At 32.9% G+C, this 11,234-nt stretch overlaps 1 protein-coding gene across 1 annotated transcript; it reads left to right on the plus strand.

The window, feature by feature from the left end:
- The first annotated feature begins 1,463 nt into the window (after positions 1-1,463).
- On the plus strand, positions 1,464-10,514 carry LOC145132126 (protein CASP). The gene is made up of 19 exons (XM_079066789.1): positions 1,464-1,826; positions 2,709-2,819; positions 3,010-3,188; positions 4,421-4,570; positions 4,946-5,034; positions 5,534-5,643; positions 5,991-6,085; positions 6,474-6,529; positions 6,917-7,082; positions 7,300-7,392; positions 7,709-7,837; positions 7,932-8,051; positions 8,269-8,334; positions 8,851-8,970; positions 9,129-9,272; positions 9,443-9,544; positions 9,629-9,708; positions 10,025-10,117; positions 10,182-10,514. Exons 1-19 carry the CDS (start codon positions 1,736-1,738, stop codon positions 10,240-10,242), a joined length of 2,055 nt encoding a protein of 684 aa, XP_078922915.1. The 5' UTR covers positions 1,464-1,735; the 3' UTR covers positions 10,243-10,514.
- Positions 10,515-11,234: the final 720 nt, after the last annotated feature.

The following is an 11,234-nucleotide window of genomic DNA, read 5'->3' on the forward strand; positions in this document are numbered from 1 at the left end:
GATCATCTGTTCGATTGTCTATCTGATCTCTCGCTTTATATGACTTTTATGTAATGCATGAAAGACCAGGATTTGGCCCCTAACAATTATACGAAAGACCAAGATGTAGCCCCTAAAAATGGAGTGTGGGTTGGGCCCGTTATGTATGGTTGGGCTGAGCCCATTATTTATGGTCAGTTGGGACGTTATGTATGGTTGGGCCAGGTTGTTATTTATGGTCGGGATGGCCCGTTATGTATGGTTGGGCTGGGCCCGTTATGTATGATTGGGTTGGGCCCATTATATATGTTATATGTATATGGATATGAGGTTTGATTGTTCGACGCTAGGACTGAGGAGTTTGCTTATGTGGATGCATTGTATGTATGGTGAAATATGTAGCATATTGGGGAACTCATTATGCTTTATGCTTATAGTTGTGGATAAAATGTTTTGCAGGTTGTTCGTAAGAAGAGATCGGCGAGACTGTACACACGCATCAAAGATAATTGTTTTTGCTGTTTTGCAATCCAACTCTATACTCTTTATGATTTCAAATGAATGAATGGCACTTATCGAATTTATGTAAAAGGTTTTAGTTGGTTAATCTATTTTAAAAATGAAAATATCTTTATAATTTTTGGGACGCTACATTAGATTATATAATGCTACGTGTACTGTAAAATTTGATATTGTGTCACATTGTATATTTTTTTGAATATGAAATGCATCCAACGAAGACTATAATAATTACATAAACTAGTAACAACTTCATTATTCTTGAAGTTTATAATAAATTTCAATTGTCTCACTATATTTTATGTAACCCACCATATCCATCTCTTTAGCTCATTCCCGCCCTTTTTATTGGTTTCATTGCTAACGTAGACGCCTACTCATTAAATGAGTTGATGAGATGAATATTAAGTTTTATGGTAAATGTAGAATTATATAACATGTCATATCCATCTCACCAGTTCATTTAATGATTAGATATCCAGGTCAACAATAAAACCGATAAAATATGTTTAAGGGAGAAAATTGTCAAATCATCAATTTTACCTATAATTCATGCATTTTTGTTAGCAAATTTTATTTTGAGACTTATTCGGAAATTAAGGTAAATAATGAGACTTAAATGCATCCAAGTCAAGAATGAAACCGATAACCAGGAAAAAAGGTCAAATCGTCATTTTTACCGATAATTCATATTTTTTCGTAAGAAACATTAAATAGTCTCATACTTATTCTTCTTACCCATCTTTCTATCATTTTTAGATGATAAGAAGTATAATTATTAATTTTATTAAATATTAAATATAACAAATGTCATAATCTTAAATATATAGAAAGATGATAGAAGAAAAAAATATAAAAGAATATTTAATTTATTTTTTCATAAATAATTTATTTTTTGAGACTTTACAAGTAAAAATTTAAAGAAGATTTCCCTTTAATAAATGGAAAAGGTTAGATGAGTTTTAAGAGAAAGGGCATAAAATGTGTTCACAACGTCAAAGATACTAACCATACGCATCCAGTTTTGAAGCAAACGCACACTACCGAGATCTACCAAAAACCGGACTTGATCTAAAAGTTTTACGCTCTGGAAATCAATTGCAGACTGCGAGGATGCTTCTCGTCTGAAATAGAATTGATTGAAGTGGGTTAGAGATTTTGAGATTTGCATAAGGAGATTGGGTATAGGATAAACCCTATTATCATTGTTTTCTAGATCGAGCAATACTAATAATCAATGGAGGCATCTCAAAGCGGATTAGAAAGAGATAAATCAAAGCCTTCGTCAACTTCCGCACCGATTCCGTCTGTTGCTAATTTCTGGAGAGGTTTACTATGTTCCATTTCTCTCAATTGAGTTTCATTTATTTGTTCTTCTGTAAAATTTACAGATCGTGATTTTTAATCCTTTACGTTTCAATGAAGTTCTTGGTACGTAAATGGTGATTACTAGATGTAGTTTCTTACAAGCACTGGATGAATGGCTTGATCATTAAAAAAACAAGTAGCTAATATTAGTATTTACCCTTCAATGAATAGAATTTATGCTTGCTAAGGTGCATTTGGGTTACTGGCAACGACTCTTATGACCCTCTTCTCCCTCTCGAGAATAGTTCTGAACAGGATGAAGTTCTGAAAAGCTATTCAACGTTATCTTATTGGATGATTGTATTGTATAGCATTAAGTAAGAGCTCTACAAAAAAAGTTAGATTTTTTTCTCCATTAATAATTTTCTTGATTATGGATCATCTGGGTTTTGTTGGAGTCTCCGGTGCTATGAGCTTAAGCATTGCAAAGGCAATAAGACACTGCTAGTAATTCCCCACACATTGTTGCATGAAATGATGTGATTGGTGCCTTCTTTCGTCCTTGTTTGTTCTGTTATATATATTTTTTTATTATAGTTTTTGAGGCAAATGAGTGAGACTTGAACTGAAAGGGGAGGCCCTTGCTACATTGATCTCACTCTCATCTGTTTATAGCACTGATGTCTTTCAGTCTTTTCTGTTGTTCTTAGTTTAGTAGTTAGTTACTTTGAGTTTTGATTTACTATAATAGCTTCAAATATGATGAGCTTGGTATCTTGTAATTATTATTTTCTAGTGGAAAATCATTGCGGCAATGATGAAATTTTCCTTGTTCAGTTGGAGGAAATTTACTTATATTTAGGAACTAATTCTAATTGTTTCAAATTCTCATATATATACAGAGTTTGATTTGGAGAAGGAAAGGAGTACATTAGATGAACAAGGACTTAGAATTGCTGAAAATCAGGAAAACAGCCAGAAGAACCGCAGGAAGCTCGCAGAGAGCACCCGAGGTACTTAACATGCCTATAACAAGAACGGTGCAGAATCAGTTACCCATTATTGCATAATTCTAATAACAACTTTGTGAATGCACCTATTTGGATTGTAAACAAGTATAGAATCTATCTGACTCTGTTAGTACAGTAGCAAGGCATCATGTTCATGTATGTGTATTTGAGCCTTTCTGTTACTTGGTGATAGATTTCAAGAAAGCGCCAGCTGAAGAAAAGTCCAACCTGTTCACTTCTTTACTCAGGGGATACCAAGAGGAGGTTGACAATCTTACTAAGAGGGCGAAATTTGGAGAAAATGCTTTCCTTAATATATACCAGAAACTTTATGAGGCTCCAGATCCTTATCCTGTTGTTGCTTCAGTTGCTGTAAGTACAATCACCTTTTATAACAAATAGCCTGCGGTGTGCTTTTAGAATTGTTAAAACATGCGATAGTTATGAATAATAAAAAAACCTCGTCTGGTCTTTTGAATACTCTTTTCTTTCTGAAGAGTCACTTTTAAATATATATATATATATATATATATATATATATATATATATATATATATATATATATATATATTTGGGTGTGCGTAGACAATAAGCGCTTGGCAGATTTTAGTGTTTTCATCCTTTAAACTGCATGTTCACATTAAATTTGTCATAGCTCTAATGGGAAAAGGCAGATATCTAGACACCTACAATAGTTGGTCCTTTAGAAATGTAGAGAAAAAGATAGAAAAGCAGGATAACTGCAGTTTGCATCAGACTGTACTTAGGAAGAAGTGGTAAAGGGTGACTAGTCTGTTGTATGCGGCATTGATTAGTAATACAGGAAAGGAAGGTAGCTTTTAGTAGGTAAATATGAATCAAGGCTTTGTTTGAGGCCATGTTTCCATTAAGTGATGGTTGGATAAATGATGTGTTTATGTACAAGTGTTGTGCTGTAGACTGTAGTCTAGCTTAAAAGAAGTGAATAGAAGAATGATTGTACGCATTTCTTTATTTTGATAAAATGGAGAGATATTTTCATAAAAGAATTTTCAATCATTTCCTTCAGTGCTCCAAATTCTGTCTATCACAACTACTCCTAAAGCCTCCAGAATCAGAATCAGCGCCTTTTGGGAATGAGTTGATTTGTCTCTTAGTACCTGTTTAACCATCCGTTGAAACTCAAACGATCGGGAGTGTGATTTTGTATATGTCAGTGAACCTGATGAGAGTAGTCAGTTCAGTTGTAGCATCGGTTGGTATTTTCACTTTTTATTTGTTAATGAGTTTGCAATGTAAGAAGATTATATATCTCAAATAGTTTCTCACTTACTGGATTTGTGGAGGTCGAAAGACATATATTTCATTTACGTACGGTACTAAAATTCCTGAAACATCATTATTATTAACCTTAAGTGTGAACTTTTTAGAGAAATTAGGTTGCGTTTTTGTGGAACTTGAACCGTGGTATCAATGTTGCTATTACTATGTTATTATAAATAGAACTAGGGGTAACAAGTTGGTCTTATGAAAGAAGAGAGAACAAGGATTCAGTGTGGGAGTTAAATAAAATGGAGCAATCTTGTTTGTTGGTGTTTCCTGGTTAATTGTAAGTTTTTATGCAGGAAAAAGATTTAAAAATATCGGAGGTTGAGTCAGAGAACAGGAAGATGAAGGTTGAACTTGAGGAATTCAGAACGGAAGCTACTCACCTTAAAAACCAACAAGCAACAATAAGACGACTAGAGGAGCGGACCCGCCAGTTAGAGCAACAGGTTACCCACTATCATTCCTTTTTCTACTGCATTGCATTTTACGTTTCAAATACTAGATTTTGATATCTCATATTTGCTATTAAAATCCACTATCTGCAATTTTCGATACAAAAACGGTATAATCAGATTTCAACTACTACTTTGTCTTTTACACAAACTAATCCTATACTGATTCTACTCTTTCAAAAAAAAAAAAAATCGTATACAGATTCTATCTATTTAATAGATAGATGAACAAATAAAGAAAGGGAACCATCATGAATGTAACTCCATTCCAGCTGTTTCATCCAAATAGTTGCAAGACTTTGACAAGATTTAAGGAAGTTGAAAATGTTGTTAGGCTGAATTTGCTTCCTAACTTTTATATGTCCTTAGATGGAGGAAAAAGTAAAAGAGATTGTGGAGATGAAGCAACGCAGTTTAGCAGAAGAAAATCAGAAAACGCTGGAGGTTCTAAAAGAAAGGTATTTTATTTTTTATCTTAAGGGGGCGTTTGGTTTTTGTAATGTCTTTGGTAAGAGTTGGGCTATGAAGAAACTGTAATATGTCACGTGTTTGGTTGGCACAAAATGGAAGGACATTAATTTTGTTCATAATATGTTTTTATATTTTAATTTTATTATATATAAATTGGATTTTAATTTTTAATTAAATCTGTTTTTGTTTTGTGTGTGTGTACATAATGATAATGTGGGTGGTAGTTTGGTGTTTGAAAGTAAGGGAATGAATGGAATTGTATTCCTTTTAAAATTGGAAGGAATGGTGGAATCTGAAGAATTGAATTCCAATCCATCTGGTGATGGAATGTAATCTGGAATTTCAGTTCCATCAGGTTCCACCAGAATCTGCTAATTTAATCACGATGAAGTGGTCTTTGGTATGTTATTATAGTAACATATTTAAGTACGGCAGCATTTTTTATTTTTATTTTTAATTAAAAATCGAAATTCTGTTGTGATGCAGGGAGCAACTTTTGCAGGATCAGTTACGACATGCTCAGGATAGTGTTTCTAACATGCAAAAGTTGCATGAAATTGCACAAAGCAAATTGTTCGAGTACCGTGCCCAATCAGGTCACATTTTCATTTTTACATAGGTAGTCTTTGGCTTGATAAAATCAAGGAAGTAATGGAATCAAAAATAAAGTTTTGTTTTGCCTGATGGAACGGAATGAACCATTCTTCAAATTCTATTCATTTCATTTCAATTCTGTTGTTTCTTTTTTATTAAATGACTAAAATACCCTCGTTATATATTGAAATAAACAAAAATTAGCTATTGAATTCATTCCATTCCATTCCTGTCAACCAGAGACATGACAGATTATTTAGATTCACTAGAACAACCCTGAATAAAAATTACAAGCATATTTTCTGTCTGTCCTATAACATTACTTGTGCTTAATACTTATGCATTACAGAGGAAGATACAGCAGCTAAGCAGACAGAGGTAAATCTATTGATGGATGAAGTTGAAAGGGCTCAGACTCGCCTGCTCAGTCTAGAGAGAGAGAAGGTGAGTCATGCTCATACATATACTATTTCTCCACATGAGCTAAATTAAATGCAACATTTTATTTGTAAACTGTTTCGTATTAGCTATAGATAGTGTTGTAAGTTCAACCTGGACATTCTATTTTGAAAAATCAACCCAATCATAGATAGGATTGAGAATTGCAATGATATTGTTCTACTTTGTAGATTTTTTTAAAAGTTGTAATAGGATTAAATGAAAGTAGAATAAACAAATCAATGGAAGTTTATTGCCTTGGAACTAACTTTGGTGTGGGAGAAAATGTTAAACAACTACAGTCAGCAAGAAATATCAACTTACTTTCATGGATTGTCTTGGGAGTAATTAATTTTGTTCAAATCTGAATGATTGATATTTGTACATTGTGCAGGGAGTTCTACGCTCGCAACTGCAATCAGCAAATGAAGACAATGATACCAAGAGAAGGTATAGAACATTTAGTTATTGTCCTTTGTTTCTTGAGTTTATTTCACTTGTGTTATTATTTTAAACATCTTTGGTGATCTAATGAATGCATGACATGAAATATGAACCTACTCTCATTGATAGCATCCTAGGATAGATTTTTCAAAGTATAATATTAGGGCTAAAGAAAAAAAAAAATGAAAAGTTAGGTAGATTTTTTTTCAAAGTAGAATATAAGAAAAAAGAAGTTGGAACTAGAAAGAAATGTAAGTAATACAGAAATGAATGAAAGCAGATAGTTATTTCTTGCATTTAAGGCCTAAATTACATATATAATCTCCTCCATCCATCTTGAGTTATATTTTGTTGATGAAGAAGGAATGAGTTGTGTTTTGTATGTGATTGTAGTGATGATGGTGATTCAAATAGCATCCTGGAGAAATCGTTAAGTGCGAAAGAAAAGATGATTTCTGAACTAAATACGGAACTTCACAACATAGAAAGCAGCTTATCTAGTGAGCGACAACAACATATCAACGAAATCAAGAAGCTCAATGCAATGCTCAATGAAAAGGTAAGCTACCATTACACCATTACCATTTTGTAAAGTAAAGTTGCAAATTTTTATTTCAATCTTTTATTAAGGCTTGACTACTCTACATTCTAATGTAATAAATATGTGATAGTAAAAGTAGCAAGTTTGGTATTTAGTAATTACCAATGGCATGGGTTTATGTTTAATTTTTTATCTCAATGGGAATGATTGATTGTCTTCTTTTTCTAATCAACAGGAAGTGGCTCTTCAGGAAATCAAGAAACAGCTCCAGGAAAGGCCAACTGAAAAATTAGTTGACGATCTGCGCAAGAAAGTTAAAATTCTGCAGGTCATACAGATCCCCTCTCCCCGTTTGTTTTTTATTGTGTGTGGAAAAGACGCAAATGCCATGCCCTACTCATCCAAAAATATAACAAACGTACAACGGGCATTCACACACACCCTTTGCCACCCACCATGACTATTGCATGCCAAATTTCCAAACATGGCCTATATTTATAAGTATGAAATTACATATATATATGTCTATTTATCACAAGTGATGGAGTCCACTTTTATCTTCCCTGGTTTGGTTTAATGCATCCTGTTCCTGTCGACAATATAGATAATAATAATAATAATAAATATATTTGATGGATGTGTAGGCAGTGGGTTATAACTCAATTGAGGCTGAAGATTGGGAGGTTGCTACCAGTGGGGAGGAGATGAGCAAACTTGAGTCTCTGCTTCTTGATAAGAACCGCAACATGGAACATCAACTGACACAGTTAAAGGTGAAAAAAATGAATTCCAGACCATTCCCAACACATTCATTCTTGTGCGAAAGAAGCAAATGTTATGAGATGATATTTATTAATTTTTGTTTAGGTCCAACTCTCTGAAAAGACTTCAATGGTGGAAACATGTGAAAGGGAAATTTCAGAACTTACTTCAAAGATTAATGAGCAACAAAAGCTTATCCAAAAGTTAGAAGATGATATATTGAAGGTTAGAAATTGTTATCCTTAGTATTATTCACTTCATTTGGATTTGGTTTGGTGTGTGCCTGCTCAGAACATAAACTCTAAACCCAGAACTAGACACTCTTGTTGTACCTACACTGCTTTTTTGGTTGGATTGGATTACTATGTATGTATGTAAATAGGAGAAGACGAAACAAAAAGGAAAAGACTTAAAGGAAATATCTTCTTCACTTCACTTGCAGGGCTACAGTTCCAAAGATCGTAAAGGAAATATTTTTGAGGATTGGGATCTTTCAGAGTCTGGGGAGGTATGTGTATGTCATGTCATATCTAGTCTACTCGTATCGTATTACAATAACTTTAGTGTTGTTAACTTACAGAGTATATTTTATTTATTTATTTATAGCAATGTCATCTAAATGCAAAACCATTTTCCACTGCTTTGATTTGGTCCATCAGTGTCTAATAAGAAAAGAATTCAAAGTAATCTGGTAATATATTTTTGCAAGTTTAGGATAGGGTTAAAGACTATTTAAATACTTTGATTTCTTCTCATTACATACACAACCAAATACAAAATTAAGTGCTAGGAATAGGATAAGAAAAAGAAGTTGCAAGTAGAATGCTGAAATTTCAAAAAACAATGAACAAAGCTTGCATTTGACCCAGCCCAATAAGTTGAAAGTTTTTGTTTGGCAAATAAGTGCGGTCTTGTCTTCCATGTTTGGCTGGCAGCAGTTATTAATTAATATTTAATAGTAATACAGTATATGAAAGTTAATTTTGACACAACAGTTGATAATGATTTTATTTGATTTTGATAGAATGCAGCAGCAGCAGATAAAAAAAAAAATGTTTCCTCGGACCAAGATCAAAATTCAATGCTTAAGGTGATATGTAACCAAAGAGATCGTTTTCGGGCACGCTTGCGTGAAACTGAAGAGGTATGACACACTTAAATTCATTTTTACTGAATATGGCTACAAATTCTACACTACTTTACCCAGTTAGATTAGCTCAATATGTTAATTTATTATAATAAAAATCAATCAGCATTCAGCAAACAAATCTTTAGTTAAGTGTAAGTATTATTTGTTAACAGGAAATAAGGCAATTGAAGGAGAGGATAGGGATGGTGACAAGTGAACTGGAGAAGACGAAAGCAGATAATGTGAAACTGTATGGAAAGATGCGATATGTACAGGATTATAATCTAGAGAAAGTAGTCTCTAGAGCATCAAGGAAGGTACATCCATCTAAATTCTAAAATAAAGGTTTCAGTATATAAAATAGTCCTAGTCCCTCCTAAAAAAAGACATAGAGATAGTCCCAAGTCCTATGTCCTAACAAACAAACACAGCCTTCCTGCCTGCCTGGAGACAGATTATTTATTGTGTGATTTGCATTTGGCTGCAGTCGGCTGAAGATCTTGAAAGTGGTTTTAGCTCGGATGTCGAATCCAAGTATAAGAAAATATACGAAGATGATATAAACCCTTTTGCAGCATTCTCCAAAAAGGTATATGTTTTCCTTTTCATTTCATTACCTATCCTATTCCTATTCCTATTATTTTATCCATCTTTCTTTCTTTCTTTCTTTCAGGAAAAGGATCAACGCTACAAGGAGCTTGGTTTACGTGACAAAATTACACTCACCAGTGGCCGTTTTCTTCTTGGCAACAAGTATCCCCCTCCCCTCCCTTCCCTATTTATTACTCTTGTTTCACCATCCATTTTGGAATGCTATTTTTATCAACAAAAAATTTCTAATATTTTAAAATTTTTAATTATCATAGACTATCGTTAAAATCGAGATAGTATTTTTTTTTATATGTATTAATCACATGTGATTAAGCAATTCACATGCGACTAAACCCTGCCATTCACATGTGATAAACCCTGTTTTTGCGTTCTTGATTCCATAATTGTTCTCGTTTGAAATATGCAAGTTTAAAATTTAAATATATTTCTCTGACCCTTATATATAATTATTTTGCAGATACGCACGAACGTTTGCATTTTTCTATACGATCGGGTTGCATGTTCTAGTGTTTAGCTGTCTCTACAGGATGTCTGCTCTAAGCAACCTCAGGTAATAAACAAATATATAAAGATTTTTTATCTATATTTTTTTACTAACTTGGAACATTTTTCAGCCATGGACCTGAAGAATTTCCTGGCAATGACAAATTTGTAAATCTTCCTCATGCAATATAGAAATTTTTACCTTGTAATGTACATAGGCCAGACTAAATTACCCACCCTTGTTCCAAGCTTGGGTTTTTATGTGAGAATGTCTACTTTGGATTTCACAACATAAGATTGGTCAATATTTTGATATTACTCTCGCTCCTGTGTAGTGTAGTAGGTAGGTAGTGCATACCCACACCAAGCACCAGGGATTTTCTTATAGCCTAAAAACATTTCACCTTTTTGTTATAACATACACTATTACTACTTTTTATTCTACTTCACCAAATAGTTTTCTACTTTCTTTTCTTTTTTCGAAAAAGAATAGCATTGTACTTTCAAATAGCCTTTTTTTTTTAATCATAGCCACTTTTATTCTATTTCAGAAAATAAACATTGTACTAATAAAAATCTGGAATATCAGCTTCATTTTGGCAAATAGCGTTGTATTTCCACATGGCCTAAAATAAAAATTCACCTACTTTTTAATAAATAGCATTATACTTTTTATTCTATTTCGAAAAAAGCCATAAGCATTATACTAATTTTTATTATAGCATACTTTGTATGTTAACATTTGATCTATTTTTTATTATAGCATCTTTTATTTTTCTTTCTATTTCAGAAAAAATCATTGTGCGTTCACATGGCGTAAATGATTTCAGAAAAAAAAGCGTACGGTTGCTTTCTCAATAGACACTGTTTGCAAACAAATTGAAATGACAATAGGTCTAACTTAAAATCATGTTGTAAAATGACATTGCAAATAATAGTCTACATCTGAAACAATAATTATGCATCATCTTTTATATACACATATAGCAACATATTTCAAGAAACCCAAGTAACTAACATAATACATTAATGTGATGGTAAATTCTAACAATTTAAGAGGTCGAAGCTCACAGGGTAGATCTTGAGTTCCATCCGTCAAAGCTTCTATTACCAAAAATATATATGTTGGAGTGGTCCCTCTCTATATTTAAAATAAAAAACTAAACATAATATCTCAAGTTGAT

Source organism: Lactuca virosa, chromosome 8, assembly GCF_052849685.1.
Source record: "Lactuca virosa cultivar CGN04683 chromosome 8, Lactuca_virosa_CGN04683_v6, whole genome shotgun sequence".
In the NCBI taxonomy this organism is placed as follows: domain Eukaryota; kingdom Viridiplantae; phylum Streptophyta; class Magnoliopsida; order Asterales; family Asteraceae; genus Lactuca; species Lactuca virosa.